The sequence below is a fragment of the Sinocyclocheilus rhinocerous genome, unplaced genomic scaffold, assembly GCF_001515625.1.
Source record: "Sinocyclocheilus rhinocerous isolate Xijiao unplaced genomic scaffold, SAMN03320098_v1.1 scaffold1166, whole genome shotgun sequence".
Lineage (NCBI taxonomy): Eukaryota > Metazoa > Chordata > Actinopteri > Cypriniformes > Cyprinidae > Sinocyclocheilus > Sinocyclocheilus rhinocerous.
Genome location: NW_015646356.1, coordinates 619,125 through 638,789, shown reverse-complemented (window position 1 = coordinate 638,789; position 19,665 = coordinate 619,125). Strand labels below are relative to the sequence as shown.

The window sequence follows — 19,665 nt, the reverse complement described above, 5'->3', positions numbered from 1 at the left end:
TAGTCACGCCTGCGCATCTTTGTCCAGAGAACGCGTCTCGCAAGCGGAAGTGCGTCTAACATCATCATAGTGGCAAGATGGTGGCCACCAGGAGAGGAACACGCGTGGGCTCCCCTGTGAAAAATACTAGCGATGAAAACTCTGGAGCCACGGTATGTAGGATACTTAAGTAGTTTAGTCTATATATTCTTCGGAAGCGCCAGTGTGTGCTTGTAATTGCAGTGTTGTATGTATTTTCTTGCAAAAATGAGCCGCCCCATGTGTCCATACATGCCCGAGCAAATCTGGGAAACTTGTTGACTGACAAATCACGTTCGTATTCAAAAAGATAATGTCGTCCCTTCGTATTTTTTTGTCGTCAGTTTTGCATTCTTCTTCGACTTGAGTTATGTAAACAAATAAGACAGTTGTAGGCTGCATGTGTAGCTTTGGGCAGCAGATAGGGCAGTATCACCATGTGCGATACTCCTGTTATGTACAACATCTTGCCACCCCCTCCTCCACGTATGTATACATAAACGAGAATTATATTAGTTTTCTATAAAGTGACCATATGTTTTGGGTGAATTGTAAGTAATTTCATCCTTTCTGGCAAAGCATGTGGCAGTATTTGTCATTAGGTTCTAGCATTAATTCTATAACAAGTAAAACTGTCAGTTTATTAAATGTTAAAGTATTGAAGTCTTGGTGGGAAAGACAACATAACCCAGATTCGGTGTGATAATTTAAATATTTCAAAAGTTTATTAATAAAACCCTCATGCAACCTTTAAATTATCAATGTTCAGTCCATCACTGAGCAATGCCTACTTTTGCCATACTTTTATTGTCTTGATAGGTTTAATTTCATTGTATAAATAAAGATTGAATAAGTAAAGCCAAACTTGTTTTGACTGGTCGTGTATGATTAGAATTTAACTTTTAGTGCATAGCAACTAGAGCTGCACGATTCTGGATAAATTAAGAATCACAATTTTTTTTGTGTGTCTCAAATAGAGATCACGATTCTGAACTAAACAAAACAATGTGACAAAATATTATTGCTGCAGTCTATTTAAGTGTTTTATTAATTTGAATGAACTATTAAACATTTTTAATATGTATTTAAAATATAATAAATTGAATACACCAATTTTTAATATTAAAATTATGAAAAAGTTTTATTTTTTACTTCACTTCAAGAATATTTCACTTGTTTAATTACTGGATGAATTCAGTAAGTCAGCGTTTTTGAACAAATCTCTTGAAAGAATAATTCAATGACACATTGTTTAACAGTCACTTGTCGCCACCTAGTGGCGAAACAATCGACACAAACGTTATTTGAAGCGCCAATTACTTTCAAAAGGGGATTTGCCCTATTTTGATCGCTGCCATAGACATCAATGTTTATATCTGAACTACAAACTTTCATCCCAGAATTTCTGTGTTAATATGAATGACCAGAAGACCGAAATAATACTGTGTAGTTGAAAAGACTGTTTGTGAAGCTTGCGATCTTTTAACGATGAATCGTGCAGCTCTAATATCAACTCAAATGTCTGTAACATTATTCTGATAAGGAATCCTCAAATAATCTGAAGCAAATATCCTTGTTCTCACAGCAGCCTACTCCTTCGACCAGAAGAACACGGCGCAGAACGCTAATGGAGGAAAACCAGTCCCACTCCGAACTTGCAGGCGACTCCCAGCCAGATGAGCCGAAGGATGACGGTACTGCCTCTTCCTCAGTAGCTAGTCCGCTCAAGCGAGAAACTAGAAGATCCACACGTCTCCTTGCTGACAAAAAGGAACCAAACTCTACCAATGAAGCTGATGTGTCTGAGTCAGAGTCCTGCTGCTCTGTAGTTTCTGATGTGCAGGCGACACCCAGAACCCGACGGAGGACTGCAGTCAGGGAGAAGCCCACTGTGCAGGACGAGGCATCCGAAGTTGAATCCTGCTCATCTGAGGTGTCCGCGACCCGTTCTCGCAGTGCTCCGCGCAGCCTGAGGAAGCGTGTTCTGACTTCAGCTGCTACAAAAGATGCCGCAAAGAACGATGATGATGATCCCACAGGGACCGAGTCCTGCAGTTCTGCTGTGTCTGTCACTACAGCTATGGACACTCGTCGGATAACAAGGAGCCATCGGAAGACTGCTGTTCCTTCCGCAGAAGCAGATTCATCTGAACCAGAGTCATGCTCCTCCAGTGTTTCTGGCCTTCTTGGCTCTGTGGTCCGCAGATCTGCTCGAAACCAGAAGGTCAAACCGACCCAGCCGATCCCTTTGAGCTTTGAGGAAACCACAGACACCCCTTCTTCTCCAGTGTCCAAGAAGAGAGGCAGTAGGCGCAAAACAGGAGTTGACGAGGAAAATGAGTCAGACGGATGCAAGTCATGTCCCAGCACGAGTCCGTGGAGATCCACCAGGCGTCAACCCAAACTTGGTGAATCAGATTCAGAATCGGTAGCTACTGATGTCTGCAATTCTCAGGGGAGCCCAAGCCCTCAAAGAGGAAGGGGGACTCCTTGTAGTAGCCGAACTGGGTCTGCTAGTAGTACCCGTGCGGTTCCTATAACCAGGGCAAGAAGTAAAGCAAAAGTGAATTCTGATGTAGGTGACACCATTACAACTGTTGCTGCCATGCCTGAGGAACGGGGTGAGGAGCTTGAACCTCATCCTGAAAGTATTCCAGTACCTGATGGAGATAAAGCTGAAGACACAGTAGAACAACTGGATAGCACTGTGACCATGGACACCAGTGAAGCTCAAGAGTACACCATGATTGAGGAGCGAGCTGAAGATACCACTGTAGTTCTTGATCAGGATGAGCCCATCGAGATGCAGGAACCCCAGAGCATCTTGCAAGATGTTGAGGCGGTGGAGGACAGTGGAACTGAAACTCTGGCACTTCAAGAAAAACCTGTGGATGAAACTTCTGCTACACTAACTGAAGAGCCTGGAGATGTTGCCATGGAAAATGATGAGCCAGAATTTGTGGAGACAAGCCATGTTGTTGAAAATCAAACATGTTCTGAGCCTGTGAAGGAGGATATGGTAGAAGCTGTGGCAGAAGTTCCTCAACCAGCTGTGGTTGAGAAGGCCATTGAGGAGCAAACGTGTTCTGAGCCTGTGAAGGAGGATGTGGTAGAAACCACCCTAGAAGATCCTGTGTCAACTGTGGTTGAGGAGCATGAGAACAAGGTTGAGTGTGAAAAGAAAGGTGTAATCGTTTATGAGGAAGCTAATGACACCATTAAGACAACTGGAAACGATTCTGTAACGTTGAATGACCTTGAAGGCCCTTCTACAAGCTCACACACTGAACCAAATTTGATCACCACAGAGGAAATATCTAAGAAACCTCCTCCCCAGAAAAAAATGATCAGTTTACTCGACAGCAGTGAGGATGAAGACAGTGCTGATGAAGGTCTGTCTTCAGAGGAGGAAGGTTGTTCACAGAAAACTGAAGTTGTGCGGAGTGAAGACGATGTGATGTGCCCTGATGGAAATCAGGCGTCAGAAAAACCAGAGGCACACGGTAACGGACTGTTTGTCATAGACACTAAACCTGGACTACGGTCTAAGAAACAGTATTATGTTGATGCCAAGCAAACCGAGGAACAGGATGAGGAGGATTTTGTTGATGAGGAAGAAGATGACAATGATGAAGATTCAAAAGTGCTGTTCACTTCCAAAAAGCCTCTGTAAGTTTTTTTTCTCCTATTGTATTGATTTTTAAATATTAAAAGTGTTTAAATATTTGTAGCTCTTCAGTAAATATTTACATGTGATGTTTAAATTATATTTAGTCTGAAAATGTCAAACAGTTTTTTTCTCGCTCAGGATACAGCTATCTAGTGCCATTGACACAGGTCTGAAAATGAAGGAACTTGGTGGTTTGTACATCAGTTTTGATGGCAACAAGCCAAAGAGTCTTTCCAACAGTTCGAAAACCCAGAAGGACCTGAACAATCCAGATGAGGTAAATAATAATCATTTATTAGATGAAACATTGACTATATTTGTATATTTAAATTGTAATATTTCTCAATATTATTATTTTTTTTATCATAAGCATTTCAAAACATTTCAAAGCAGTTTGTGGAGATGCTTATTGAAGCTAAAGAGCATGAAAAATGTTGTATTCATTTTGTAGTTGCTGAAGAAGAGTGTTATCGTTCCGGATTTTGAGAAAAAAGATGCTGTGCCACCATACAGTGAATCAAAGCATGCTGCTAAACTCAAGCGCAAGGTGGGTACGCCAGTTCATGAACAAATGGATGGTCTTACATTTTGAGTCTCCTTGAAGGGAAAGCTGTTTTTTTTTTTTACTTTTATTAATTCATCTTGAAAACTTAAAACTGTCGTTCAAAAGTTTGGGGTCAGTATGATTGTAGTATGAAGCATGAATGAGTTTAATACTTTAGAGCAAGAATGTATTAAATTGATCAAAAGTGAAAAAAAAAAGACATTATAATGCTACAAAAGAGTTCTATTTAAAAATGTATCATGGTTGCTACAACAAATATGTGACTGTTATATAAGTGTTTACAACAGTACATTGGAATGATTTCTGAAGGATCATGTGACACTGAAGACTGGCTGCTGAAAATTCAGCTTTGCCAAGAATAAATTACATTTTAAAATACTTAAACACAAGAAAGTAATTTTAAATGGTAATATTTCTCAAAAATACTTTTTTAGTATTTTTTTATTATAAATGTAGTCTTGGTGAGATAAAAACTTAGAAACAATAGTGTGTCACTTTAAATCTTCAATACTCAAGAAATGGTTATGATATCTGGCGAAAACTCAAGTCATTATAGCGATAGTGTTAACAAGTAAAGTTTGTAATTCTCATGCTTTTGATTACATCAGGGTTTTCTAAGCGATGTACTAATCTTATTTGTGCGATATTTGTCATACAGGCGGAAAGAGAAAAGACAACTGGTGATGGCTGGTTCAACATGAGAGCTCCTGAATTAACAGAAGAGCTCAAAAATGACCTGAAGGCACTTAAGATGCGCTCAGCTATGGACCCAAAGCGCTTCTACAAGAAGAATGACAGAGAAGGACCTCCCAAGTACTTTCAGGTTGGTTGGGAAGTCTTTATCAGCAACAGACTTTCCCCTCAAACAACTTTTCAAAAAGCCATTGTTCCTTAGACAAAAAAAAAAATGGTGAAAACAAAAAATGAGAATGGTTATCAAAATACTGACGTTGCAATCAACCATAGGCGTACATGTTTAAAGAAAAGCAGACGGTGGCATATATTGTTCTGTTCTTTAGTAAAGTTTTGCTCTTTTTGTTTCAGGTTGGTACGGTGGTTGACAACCCAATAGACTTTTATAGTTCAAGAATCCCTAAGAAACAAAGGAAAAGGACCATGGTGGAGGAGCTGCTTGCAGATGCAGAGTTTAGAAGGTAAGAAAGCTGTGGCTGATTAGCTTTATATGGAGTAAATGAATGATTCATATTCATGACAATGGGCTTTTATTATAGATTGTGCTCACTATTGTTTTAAATTAATTGTCGTACTAAAATACCTCTTTTCTTCTCTTTTCAGCTATAACAAAAAGAAATATCAAGAGATCATGACAGAAAAAGCAGCACAGGCTGCTGGCAAGATGAACAAAAAGAAGCACAAGTTCCATAAAAAGAAAATGAATAAATAATTTCATAAGGCAAATCAGTTTTTTCCTCTTTCCTGAACAGGAATTGTTTAGCCTTTGAAAATAAAAATATATAGTTGCCTTATTTACGGTGGATTATTGAAAAGGCATTTTTAGTGTTATAATCATACACATTGCATGTAAAAAAAAAACATGCAACTTGTACAGAGATAATGATTTTTATAGATTTTAGAGTTTTTTTTCTATAGAGATTGGCTGACTGATTACACCTCTGTGGAGTCACAATAAATCAAGTCCAAAGAAAGTGTACTGTTGGTTTTTGTTTTTACTACTGCTGTTATCATTATGGAAGTTAAAAAAAAAAGTAAATAACATCTTGTCAAACTCCCACTACCCATACGGTTTTCCTGATTTGATTTACCAGACATATGCAAATACATTAAATGACTAATTGAATGTATCTATGATCACTGTGTCCAGGTGCTTTGTCCACTGTGTCCTGTCTGTGATGCGTTGCTGTAAAGGTTCTTGTAGATTTTGCTCAAACCGTCCTCAAACACAGCTCTGTGGGGCTTTCCTGTGTACGCACCCGCTCTGTTAGTCCAGAATGTGCCGTTGTCTAAATGAACAGATGGCTCTCCAGGAATAAGCCTGCAGTATGGACAGGACACAATTTTAATTTGACATTCCATAAACACTTACTGTATTGCTAAAAAAAAAATGTATATATACACACACACATATATATACACTCAAGACTTATACAGTCTTGAGTATATACAGTCTGATTTATGGTTATATATTCAAATTTACAACTATATTTTCGGAGTAAATTGTATTTATTCAGACGTTTAATTATATATTCAGATTAACTTCTATACATATATTCATGATTTTTATTTACATATTCCAAAATGGAATCTATATGTTATATATTAATATAATCTATAGATCTGATAATATAGATGCATGTATAATCTGCATCTATATTATCTATATATTCAGACTTATCCATATATAATAATAATAATATATTTTATTTGTAGTGCTCCTTTCTTACACTCAAGGTGCTATATATTGCAACTTTCATGTATATTTTCAGAATTATAAGCACATTCACAATTTACATTTATATATTCAGGCTTAAAACTAATTCAGATTTACTTCTATATATTCAGATTTACTTCAATATATATATATATATTCACAATTTACATGTGTGACCCTGGACCACAAAACTAGTCTCAAGTAGCACGGGTATATTTGTAGCAATAGCCAAAAATACATTGTATGGGTCAAAATTATAGATTTTTCTTTTATGCCAAAAATCATGTTCCATGAAGATATTTTGTAAATTTTCCTACAGATCTCGGCCAAATATTGTCCTATCCTAACAAACCATACATCAATGGAAAGCTTATTTATTCGGCTCATAATATATAAATCTCAGTTTTGAAAAATTTAATTGGCCCTTATGACTGGTTTTGTGGTCCAGGGTCATATATATATTCAGATTGTATATAATTATTTGCTGTTTGGCACTTCATATATACAAACAAACAAACACACAAACAAACCCACACGCACAAGCACACACACAAACAGAAAAATTTCACAGATATCTGACGAACAGAAATGGAATAATGAGTCCCTGAACAAAGGGGGGTGTCAATATCTTGTCTGGCCATCAGCTGCTTTAGGCACTACAGTGTATTTCATGATCATGGGCTGCACCAGATTTGCTGGTTCTTGCTGTTATATGTAGATTTTTCAACCAAAGCACTTGCAAGTTTTAGCACAAGTCTTTGGGGACACATGGTTAAGGACGGTTAGCTGCTCTTCCTGTCTCCCCGTAGCACTGTCTTAGGTATCTTACAAACATTAAAGACATTGCAGTTTATTTCTCTGGCCACATCTGCAGTCCTCATGCCTCCCTGCAGCAGGACTATGGCATGTTAACACAGGTGAGCAGGGACCCTGGGCATATATCTTCTGCTGGTTTTCAAGAGTCTTACTGCTCTTGTAAGGCATTGTAACTGACCTTGTGTAAATTTTGCAAAATTATCTTTAAAATATAGCATCCTGAAAAAGGGATGTGTGTGTGTGTGTGTGTGTATACATACATACATATACATACACACACACACGCGCACACACACACAGTTGAAGCCAAAATTATTAGCCCCCCTATGAAATTTCAGATATTAATATTATTTTTCATCTGGAGAAAGCCTTATTTCTTATTATATTTTTCATCTGGAGAAAGCCTTATTTATTTACATTTGCCTGGAATAAAAATTATAAAAAAAAAAAAAAAAAATGGCTAAGGTCAATATTATTACCCCTCTTAAGAAATGATCTGTTTGATTGGCTACGGAACAAACCACTCTTATTCAATGACTTGCCTAACTAACATAACTTGCCTAATTAACCTAATTAATCCTCTAAGCCTTTAAATTATACTGTAAACTGCGGATTAGTATCTTTCCAAACAACTAGTAAAATAATATGTACTGTCATCATGGCAAAGACAAAAAAAATTAGTTTAGACTTGAGAAAAAGAATTGTTAATGCTCACAAAGGAGGAGAAGCATATACATGTTTATCAGTGTTTTCAAGTGTCAAGAACAGCCGTGAGAAGTATTATCAAGAAGTTTGAAGAGACCCACACAGTGGAGAACAGAGGCAGGAAGCGAAAGATTTCGAAAACTTTGTAAAGAAAAGTATTGAGAGAGGTTTCTAAAGACCCAAGGACAACTGCCAAGACACTAGTGAATGATTTAGTCAAGGCTGGGATTGATATCTCAACGAAGACGGACACTAGAGGCCCGGACAGGAATGGATTGTGAGGATGCCGACCAAGAAAAACTCCTCTTCTGAAGAAGAGACACCGCCAAGCTAGACTGAAGTTTGAAGGACAACCTGGAGAAAATCTATGTATACTAGAAACGTGTCCTTTGGTCAGATGAGACAAAAGTAGAGCTCTTTGGCCATAGAGATGTTGCCTATGTTTGGAGTAAGAAGGGACAGGTGCTCAACCCAAAGAACACCGTCTCCAGAGTGAAACATGGCAGTGGGAGTATAATGCTGTGAAGATATTTCAGTGCGTTTGGAACTGGGAATCTCGTCAGGGTCAAAGGAATCATGAAAACGGAAGACTACGAGAAGATTTTGAAAGACAACTTCAGGCAATCTGCAATTGTCTTCCAGCATGATAGCGACTCAAAGCATACCTCATTTCTGGTGTAGAACTACCTCCAAATGAGCAAAGTGAACGTCCTTGACTGGCCTGCACAAAGCCCAGACTTGAATCCAATAGAAAATTTGAGGGGCACACTGAAGACCAGAGTCCATGCCAGGAGACCAACAAATCTGGAGGAGCTTGAGATTTGCTAAGGAGGAATGGTCTGCAACTCCTCAGGAGACATGCCTGAAACTTGTTGAGAACTACAACAAACAACTAAAGGCTGTTATCAAGCAAAAGAGATAGACCATTGACTATTAACATCAGAGGGCTAATAATTTTTTTCTTGGTTATAATTTTGTTTTTATTTATATTACAAACATTCCAAGCTTCCTAAATAAACTATTATGTTTAGAAATGATGTGTTGAAAAAACTTCTCTCGGTTAAAGAGCACTTGGGAATTATTTAAAAAAGAATGAAATATTTTGTCTTCAACTGTGTGTATATACAGTATATAACCCAAAGAAATATTTTTTAAATGTGAATTTAAACTAGAAATCCTAAACTGTTTGAAACGAGGCGATGTTTACCTGTCCTGCGGTAGCCGGTTGTCAATCACTGAGTCACAGTGGGTAGAAACATGTGAACTCTGTCTGACCCCCTCCTCCTCCTCACTCTCTTCATCCTGACAACACACACACACACTTTAGTCATGAAAATATTCAAATCATTATCACTAAATAATGCAATAAGCCGATGTTTAATTATAATACGGTGAAATTAGCACAAAGATATGCAGCGTTGCCGAATATCCCAAACCAATTAATTTTTTTCCAAAATCTGCTAATGCAATAAGAGTGAAACTCTCATAAAAGCAAATCCTTTGAACTGCTTGATTAAAACTCTTAAAAATAAATCCCAGTCCTTCTCTCTTTTTAAATCTGGAGTGGATTACACAGTTCCCTTCTCGAGCTGGGCTTCAGCCACGCAGCGCTTGGCACCCAACTGTGCCACTGTGGCATCTCTTCTCTCTCTTCTATCTGTAAAAGATGAGCCTGTAACGACAGCCGTCAGCCTGCAGACCTGAACATGCGCTCCTTTTTTCCTCCAAGGGAGGATTTGGGGACGCTTTAGTGTAATAAGAACTCTTTCGCTTTTCTTTCACATCAGGGTGTTCCAGCGAAACACGGCGTGGGTGTTGATGCGTTTAAGCGGCCCACGACTCAAGCGAACAGAAAGAATGAGCACGTAAGGTGATTACCTCGTTCACTTCCTGGAAGACAGTGGCGGCACATCCTGACACAATGGATGTGAAGAACACAGAGCGCTTGACAGAATCAATGGAGGACGTTTGAAACACTGACATGTGCCGTAATGAGTGTTTTGGAGATTGCTTTTGCACGGGTTAACGTGCGCATTGAATGACAGCATTACATGCAGTTGCGATCTCAGGCGAGACGTACAAAAGAAAGCTTGCAGCGGGCTCCGTGGATGTTCTGAAATAAATACCAACAATACCAGCTCAAACCACTAGTCTGTGCTATCGCCCTTACATTGGAGCTCTGTCATCTTGGGAAATACTACTTATAAATTTCAGACCAGTTAAATCATGAAGTTAAATCACAAATGCACAAAAAGAAAGCTTGCAGCGGGCTCCGTGGATGTTTAGGATTCTCTGCACTCGTTTGTGGATCTCCTCCGACTGTGAGGGACTGGATGAACTCTGGAAACTGCAGGGAATGGAAAACAACAGAACTGAAAATACAAAACCCAAATATGAAAAATTAAGTCTTGGAATTTCACAAGAAAATCATTTACAAAGGACTGAATAGAGGCAACAACTATAATGAATTTGCACAAACTAATATTTATTGTATTATTATATTTTATGCATCTAAATATGCCACAAGAGAGAAGCTCAGATGAGGAATTACCCAAACATTTGAGCTGTCCTTGGATTTACAATATTAAAACCTGTGTGTGAATTAACTAGCAATATATTATTAACGCACCGAGCCTGTTAAAAAGATAGAAGAAGAGAATTAATTAGAATCTTTATTAAAATATAGAGGTAAAAAGACCAGCAGATCTGTATGAAAGGTCATGCATCACTGTGGTTCTTTATCTTTAACGGTCTTAATGCTGGCCATCTTTACAATTACCATACAAGAAGGCCAGAGAGGGCCAACCTGAACTTTAGAAAGCGTCGTTTCGTTCACTCCCCCCATCAGCAGCTCAAAAAGACGTGCCTGATCTCTCATTGTGCGAATCTGCGGAGCGAGCCTTAATCTCCGGGCCTGTGACTCCGGTCATGCTTTCAATTGACAGAATAGTATCACACATTTCCCACTATTTACTCTCAAGACTTAGATTGTCTATTGATTTTAAATGTTTGCTCATGCCCTGCGGAAAAGGCGCTGGCGGTAGAGAGACTAGCAAACAAACAAACAAACATTTGCCGGTTTCGCAGCCGATGTTCAGATCAATGACAAGGGTCTCTCGGAATTTATTAAACTGTGCATCGGGTCAAACGCATTAGATCTCACTGAAACCCAATCAATAGCATTTCCCCTTGTTTTCTCAGCAGCTTTCCCCCCCTTCTCATAAGTAATGAACAAACATGACCAAACATCAGGTTCTGCCATTTGAAGGCGAGGCAGTAAATTCATCTTGTCTGTTGTGTGTGATCACAATATAGATTTGTGGAATGGACGCTCTGTTTACTGGGCTTTGTTTTTATGAGCCGCACATTTAGTCAATACCACATAATTGGAAATTCATAGGAAAAGGACGAAGGGGTAGCACTTTTAGTTTCGCTCACTGCACGTTTGTAGGTTCGAGAAAAATGCATATCATAAAGTATGGATTTTAGGAAAAGCACAAGCATGACATATAATAAACATATGGAAGGATAAGTAAGTATAATGCTTCTGAATGTTGGCCCTAATGAAAAAACAAATCAATCCAATGACAAAATCGAACAGTATGAGAAGAGCAAAGACTGTCTGTGTTAAATCGCTTTTCAGCAAACAGAGTAAATGCAGTATAGGATGTTAAACGTACCGTTCTCTCAGGGAAGAGCGGGTAAGGACTGGACTCTGATCTCTGAACGTGCTGGACACAGGGCTGGAGTGATCTTTGGGGGAACTTCTGGCTGCTTGCATGGATGCCTCCCCAAGAGATATAGTGGAGAAAACAGTGTCAGAATAGGCAAGGATTCATGTACATTCATTAATCTCTAATCAGTTCAAACTAAGCACTTTGTAACTTACATGTGAGGGCTTTGATCTGAAACTTCCGAGGAGAGAGGGATCTAGAGAAGTTTTGTGGGAACATATGGTAAAATGCATCTTCCACAATACACAGAAAAACACATATGATAATACTTAATGATCAGTAATTGATTGAAATACTCGAAACAAGTATTTAAAAGTATAGCTCACCCAAAAATAAAAATAATTTACTCACCAACATGTTGCTCCAACCTGACTTTTTTCTTTTGGAGAACACAAAAGAAGCTACACTACTGTTCAAAAGTTTGGGGTTGGTAAGATTTTTTTTTAGAGAAGTTAAATGCTCACTAAGACTGCATTTATTTGATCTATTGAACTATTATTGCACTTAGTATATTTTAAAATGTAATTTATTCCTGTGATAGAGAAGCTGAATTTTCAGCGGCCATTCCTACAGTCATCAGTGTCACATGATCCTTTAGAAATCATGCTAATATGGTGCTCAAGAGACATTTATTGTTATTAATGTTGAAAAACAATTGTGCTGCTCAATATTTTTGTGGAAAGTTTTTTTTCAGGATTCTTTGGCAAATAGAAAGTTTAAAAAAATTATTAGAAATACAAACCTTTCATAACATTGTTTTTACTGTCACTTTTGATCACTTTAATGTGTCCTAGCTGAGTATTAATAAAAAGTATTCATTTCTTTTCTTTTGAACAGTAGTGTCTTTTCAAGATCTGTTTTTGTCCATACCATACAAGTCAGTCGGATCCAAAACAACACTGGACCCCATTTTTCAAAATATCTTCATTTGTAAAAGAAAGTCATACAGGTTTGGAGGGACATGAGGATGAATAAATGCACAAATAGACATGTAAAAACACAAATATCATGGTGACCTGTGTGGTCTGTGGAGTAGCTCCGTGATTGCAGACGTAGGGGGCTTCTTTTAGGAGAAGACTGAGATGTAAGACACATGGAAGTTTCCATCAGCGACGTGTTTGGGCTTCGGGGCACCTGCAAACAGAAGATGCAATCAGCTACGTTGCCCATTAAAAGTTAAATACTCGCTCATCTCTGATTTAGCAGGTGAAGCGGCGTGCATCAACACTCCATTGACACAGAGCATCGATTATTCAAATGAATTTGACTTTCATTTGAGAGTTAATCACTTTTCTAGGAAGGTGAAAGTGAGGAGAGAAACTTCAGAGGTTTCTGAAGTTACTCAGTTACTCAGACTCAGGTGCCTGTGTATAAACTCAACTCTCAGACTTCAATTAGTCCATTCGAACTTCATTTGAATAGTAAAGTGACCAAGCGAGTTAATGAAACGAGCTATTTAGTTTTCATGCAAAACAAGTGTGCCGACTTTAAACACACATAAACAGAAAGGGCTAATCTGCTGAAATAAGAGGGAAGAATTTGCTAATCACGGCCTGACTCTTAATTACTTGGGTTAATTGCAGCCTGGGGATTTTCTTTGAAAAGGCTACCCACTTTTTAAAAGGCCTGTGACAGAAAATGCCATGATGATATCAGACACAAATCCAAGAGCTGCCTTTTATACCATGACAGCTTTTATATTTGCACCCCAGGATGTACTGTTGTTTTAGAAAACACGGAAAAGAAACAAGAGGGATAATTTATGCTTTTACTTCAGTCACGAAAACAAGTAAAGATTTTGACACGGTTGTCCGTCTCCTGTAATCAATGCCCTCAGTGAAGAAATACTGCAATTCAGCTGTCAAAATTAAAAATAAGTGCATACATGTTAATAACATGCAGTTGACCTGAGCTAATGTTCCTTGTCAGTGATCATTAATCAAAGATGAAAAGTACACAAATACTGCTTGTATTGTTTCATTTAGTCAATCTGACCCACCACGAACGGAGCCTGAGGGACCGTCTCTTTTTTAAATGTGTAGGGCCCAAGTTTGAGGTGGCTGAGTCATTGTCTGGCCTCCTCAGACAGCTGACACATCTTGCGGTGGGTGTAGGGTGAAGGAGCACGGCTTTGGGACGCCACCGTTGGCTTTTCGTATCCACAGGATGGCGCTGTGTCTGGCTTCTTCTTTTTTGAGTTTGCAGGGGAAGTTCTCACAGGACAGGGCTTAGTTGAGGAACGACCACATGACTGGATAGGAACAAAGACTTCACTGAATTAATGAATTCACTGAATAGAATTCATAGTTGCAGTGTTATCATTAACTGAAATTAAAACTAAAACTATTCCAAAAATGTTTGCGGTAATGAAATAAAATTATATAAATATTTCATGAAATGCATAAAAAACTTAAAGTACTACAATTACTAAAATGGAAATAAAAATAAATTGAAGCTAAATAGAAATAAAAAATGAGAACTAATAAAGGTGACAAACGCACATAAAACTAAATGCAACTAAAATGTAAACTAAAATTATTAAATACTCCTATATACATAAATAATACTAAAACAACACATGAAACATGGTCAAAAATGATATTTTCTATATAATATTTCAAAACTTTCAGAAGCTCAGAGGCAACAGAAAAATAACTACATTTGGTGAAGAAAATGTCAAGGGAATACAATATGGGTGGTTGCTAAGGTGCTCTATATGTTTATTAGCATATTGCAACACAGTTGCTAAGGTGTTGTGTGGTGGCCATTCATGTCCGTAGCACAGTTAAACATTAGTGCTTAATAGTTAGGATTAGGGGTTTGTTCAAATCCCTTACTATAAGCAATAATAACAGCGATGCCTTCGCAAGCACCAGTAATATTAATGCATGGCCTCTGTGTGTTTGGAAACAATCGCTATTTTTCTGTCTGTTGCCACTAGTAACGCAGAAATGACACGCTTCACCTTTGAAATAGAAAGGGAAAAGAAGATCCCAGAGGAAGAGAGTATAAGGTCACGCTTTATTGTAGTGATATTGCGAACATCCTTCTGTTTGTACGGTGCTAATCCACTAATTTCCTTGTTATGTACACATGTAACCTGATGTAAACCTTTCCTCAGTGTTCCAATCTCACTTTTGCAGGCAAATGACTTCAATAACTCTAATCTCAGCTAACATAATTCTGAGCCCCAATAACTCTGTTCCTGCAGGCGCTGCCTGGGTAAATACGTTTTTAAAAATGTTAATTGCATTTGATGGCCGGTCTCAACCTAATATGATAATGGCATTATGTGGATGTAAAAAAACAACGATAATTTAAATGCTAATTGGAACATCCTGGCATATTAAGTCATTTTTAAAAAGCAGAGAAAGAAAAAAGTAAATCCTGATAGCGATTGCCGTTTGAAGAGTCGAGATTTAATGAAATTAAACTAAGTGGCTTTTTCTCCTTTTATTCGTCTCTCCCTCTCTCTCTCTTCTTCCTTTTTCTTTGGACGGAGGGACAAAGAGGCCGTTTTAAAGCAGGAGTCGCGCTTGTCTGATGTGATTAGTGGCTCGGCTGGTGTTGGTAATGGGAGATAAAGCCGGATGTCCTTGAAACAACAAAGCCAGCACCACAAGTAGCTTATTAAACAAGAAACAAGCGCCGTTCAAATGCATGCAAATCGCGCCGAGAAAGCCCGCTTTACAGAATGCCGTATCAAGTCCGAACTAGAGACATCCACAAAGGGAGGACACGCACATGAAACGGGACCGACGAGACGGTCAACAGCAGAAGCCGTCTAACGAGGGTCTGAGAAACTTGACATGAAGGATGCGGACTCAATCAGCGATTCTAAATGGACCCGAGAGGTCTGCGAGCAAGTAATGGAAGAAACAAATTGGACCGGTCAAGTCCAACTGATCAGCGCCGATCCGAGTAGAAACGAGCCAATTCTCTGTAATTACCTGCATAGTAAAAAGAACATTCTGAAAGGGGGCGTGAGGCCACTAGAAGGACAGCAGAAAGTGGCACAGATGGCAACAGACAGTTTGATTGACAGGGTTAGTGTACATCTAAAGATGTACTCCCACGTACATCTAAAAAAAGCCTTTGTTTGATCCTTTTCGGTTAAACCTCAGTGTTGCTTTTCATTTAGCATCACAAATAATTGCTCTGTTCCAAAACATAACGAGCAGAAGCATCATACAGAAGCCATCGTTCCAGAAGCCAGACGCCTTCAAAGGCAGCTGCCTATGTAGGCAGCGCGCTAGCTTTTGGAACGGAGCACATACCAGCTGCAATATAATGGCAATAACAAAAGCCCCGAGACTCACAGACATGGCAGGCTGACCATGTTTCACATCACACTCCTCAATAATAGACGTCGTTGAAAACTCCACTTTGGGAGAGATTCCCTGAGGGAACGAGACAGGAGAGATAGAGAGCAGAAAAAAAACATCACAAAACTTTTCGAATGATGAAAAGACAGAGGGCAAATGCAGATAATGACACTCTTGGCAGATCAATTTACCAAAACAATCTACGTCTTCAAGCAAATAGCAGGAAAATGGGACGGGCTTTTAAGATGCATCAGAGATATGACAAAAACGCTGAGAGGAAGACACACGCACGGGCAAGGAGATGGATCTCTTCATCAGAATCTCTCTCTCTGGGGATCTGGGAGTCAAACGAGGGCCTGGATACAGAAACTCCCGGGTGTCTTCTTCAAACGTGGCTAGGATCTCACCCTCTGCACAGTCAAATAAAAAATAAATGATGGAACGTTGAATTCTGTCCGTTTTTCTTGACAGCTCTGGGTAATCAAGTTGTTTCGAGGTAATAAAGCTGTTTCTTTGCGTTTTAAAGCAATAACGCAACAGGAACGAATGAGTGTCAGATTGTGTGCAAAAAAAAAAAATCTCAGCCCAAGAGACCTCCATTGAAAGCAGCATGATTTATGCATACTGTAATGAGAGTGCTCGGTCCAATAATGTATGTATTCCCCTGCTGATGTTGGTTAATTTTTGAAATTGTACTAGCAGGTCTGAGAATTCGGTCGTTGCGTCAACAGCAAAAGCTGGAGCCTTCAATCAAAGCTGAGCTCAAATGTAATGTTTTCGGTTTACAGCGCTATGTTGGAGAACTCAATCTACAGCCTCAAATATCTGTCAGTGTTACAGCTGGAATGGATGTGAGATCTTACCTGGAGGAACGAGCTGAATGAGCTCTAAAGATGTTGTATCATCTGCAGCAGAGGAAAAAAAACATGATGGAAAGGTATATAAGTTTATTGATCTGAGGTTTATGAAAGAACACAGGACAAACTGAAGTCAGCCCAAAGGATTCTTACTTTCCAGATGCTCAGCTACAGCACCCAGGTCAACTGCTCCCACAAAGGTCTGTCGAAGAGAAACAAAATAAAAGAAATCAGATAGTAAGATAGCATGTGTCACAGGTTGAAATGAATCAAAGGCATTTTAATAAAGTCTTACCTTCACAAACACCATTTTTTCATGCAGCAGCAGAGGGAAAACTGGAGGAACACACTTGGACTTCTGATACTGGCCCATTATCCGAACACTCACATAAATGTCTTCTTGGGATGGTAAAACCACCCCTGGACAAGTTATCTATAGGAGGAAAAACATTAACATGAGGTCATCTTACACCATATTTCATATCATTATATTTTACATTATCTTTCATGTACAATGCTGCTCCTTTGAGCTTTCTATTCATCAAAAAATCCTGAAAAAAAGTATCACAACTGCTGAAATGTTTCTTGAGCACCAAATCAGCATATAAGAATGATTTCTCAAGGATCTTGACACTAAACATGTAATGGATGAAGAAAATGTCGTTTTGCCATCACATTTTAAAATACATTAAAATAGAAAACAGTTTTTTATAACAGTTCACAGTATTACTGTTTTTAGTGTATTTTTATTCAAATAAATGCAGATTTGAAAAATCTCTTAACATGAAAAAAAATCTTACCAATCGAACTTTTAATTTTACAAAAACCTACATATTACTTAAACACGTCTTGCCTATCTGCGAATGTAAATCAACTACTTCCTCTTCCTAGTCACACTTTAATGTGAATCATCAAAAATTCCTGCAGATCAGAAGATAATTTCTCTTATATTCATGATGCACTATATGAAAAACAAAAGCTCTGTCTGAACCAAAAACTACTAGATGCTAACAGCCTGGCTGAAAATGAAGTAGTTTGCACGTGCATTGCTTTTAATAAACACATCGAAGGCTGGAATGAATGCAAGAGAGTTTATTATCACGTTTCTGCTCGTTGCAGCGTTGATTGATGGCTGATGAACATCCGTGGTACAGTAGCCACTTGTTGCTAACAGTATGCTAACACGGAAACTTCTATCATAACACACGCAAACAGGAATATTTGTGTTGTTGTTGAGCGAAAAAGGCAGAATGGGACGCGGGCTGATATACTTACAGATTGGATATCCACCTTGACAGTGCATTTGAGCGCTTTTTGTCGCATTTGTGAAGCTGAAGGCTTCTTGGGCGGCGTCAGTCCGCCCATGTTTTTAAACTTCGTTGCTATGACAACAGCCCAAGCGACCACTGCCGTGAAACTGCGAGTAAATGACACGATCAAGTGACAAAATGACTATTGTGACTAAATGTAGAAATAACTATTTTTTTTAAGGCGGAAGGCAGAAGATCAGCTAAAGGCTAGAGAGTTCAGTACTCCCTAAAACAATAGTCTAAAAAATAAAAAAGTTGTAAAATCTAAAATAAGTATAAAATATGAAAGCTACAGCTGCTGTAGTTTTAATAAAAGTTAAATAGATTTTTTTCTCATAAACCAAACAGATTATTTAGTTTGATTCTACAACAGAATACTGTAGTTGCTATTAGTGTTGCTAATTATTACCTATAACATACATTTATGTAATAATGATAATAATAATAGTTATTATCATAGACAGTAAAAAAGATTATTATCAAATTTATCATTAAAATTAATCATTTAAATTCATAATTTAAATATTGTAGTTGCTATAATGCTGACTGATTACTGCTGTAAATTAACAACTGAACAAATTACTTCATAAAACAAATAACTAAAATTTAAAGAGCGGTCATAACAGGATATTTCTATATAGGACAAACAATTGTAGGATGCTGAAGAGCCAACCCAAGATTTGTGTCAACTCTGTCAAAAGTGATTCTTGTAAAGATTTGGTAAGAAAATGCACAGTTAGCAGTGTTTGGTCCTAAAAACAGCTTCACTTCAAGTCAGGAGGGGCCAGGAGTGATTTGACACATGAGGACACGGGAATTTGAAAAGTAATGACTATTTTTGAACACGTAGGGTGAAGGGAAGTAGAAATGTCTAAAAGTGGGGTGACATTAGTTCACTAAGTCTCAGTTTTAAGCTGCTTATAATGATGTTCAGTAAGAATCTGCCCTCAAAGTGAACCACACCACTGCTAGTGCTGAGAGACAGACCTCACAGCGAATCACAGAGGCCAGTTAACTTGTGCACAGGAATGGACCATGTTGATGTTTAAGAGGGGAAATGCAAACAGTTCACAGCAGCCTAAGGGCAATTAGGATGTGTTTGTGGCAGCGAGGTGAGCCAAGCATAAGGGACTAATGGTTCGAGGCTCTGGTTAAAATGACAGAGCAGTGGGGAGGTGAGGCTCTCCATAAGCACAAATGCTTTTAGGTATGACAGCGCCATTACCTGTGTGTGTGTGTGTGTTTGTCGAGATTC

The 19,665-nt window shown here is 38.4% G+C and overlaps 1 protein-coding gene and 1 pseudogene across 2 annotated transcripts; one reads left to right on the top strand and one right to left on the bottom strand.

Annotated features, from left to right (window-relative positions):
• Positions 1 to 12: 12 nt before the first annotated feature.
• On the top strand, positions 13 to 5,920 carry LOC107707582 (deoxynucleotidyltransferase terminal-interacting protein 2-like). Of its 2 annotated transcripts, none has more exons than XM_016511660.1 (7): positions 13 to 152; positions 1,607 to 3,687; positions 3,827 to 3,965; positions 4,140 to 4,235; positions 4,912 to 5,076; positions 5,298 to 5,407; positions 5,550 to 5,920. In XM_016511660.1, the coding sequence occupies exons 1-7, from the start codon at positions 78 to 80 to the stop codon at positions 5,656 to 5,658; spliced, it is 2,775 nt and encodes a 924-aa protein (XP_016367146.1). In that variant the 5' UTR covers positions 13 to 77; the 3' UTR covers positions 5,659 to 5,920. The 2 variants fall into 2 exon arrangements, with proteins under 2 accessions (XP_016367146.1, XP_016367144.1); XM_016511658.1 differs by having other exon boundaries at positions 1,604 to 3,687.
• A 12-nt stretch (positions 5,921 to 5,932) lies between these two features.
• LOC107707583 (spermatogenesis-associated protein 6-like) lies at positions 5,933 to 18,504 on the bottom strand (annotated as a pseudogene).
• Positions 18,505 to 19,665: the final 1,161 nt, after the last annotated feature.

Bases quoted from the DNA above. Each gene is read 5' to 3' on its own strand.
- LOC107707582 (XM_016511658.1), top strand. From the start codon at position 78: ATGGTGGCCACCAGGAGAGGAACACGCGTGGGCTCCCCTGTGAAAAAT. The intron at 4,236-4,911 runs GTGGGTACGCCA...TTTGTCATACAG, and splicing joins CTGCTAAACTCAAGCGCAAG to GCGGAAAGAGAAAAGACAAC. The intron at 5,077-5,297 runs GTTGGTTGGGAA...TTTTTGTTTCAG, and splicing joins GACCTCCCAAGTACTTTCAG to GTTGGTACGGTGGTTGACAA.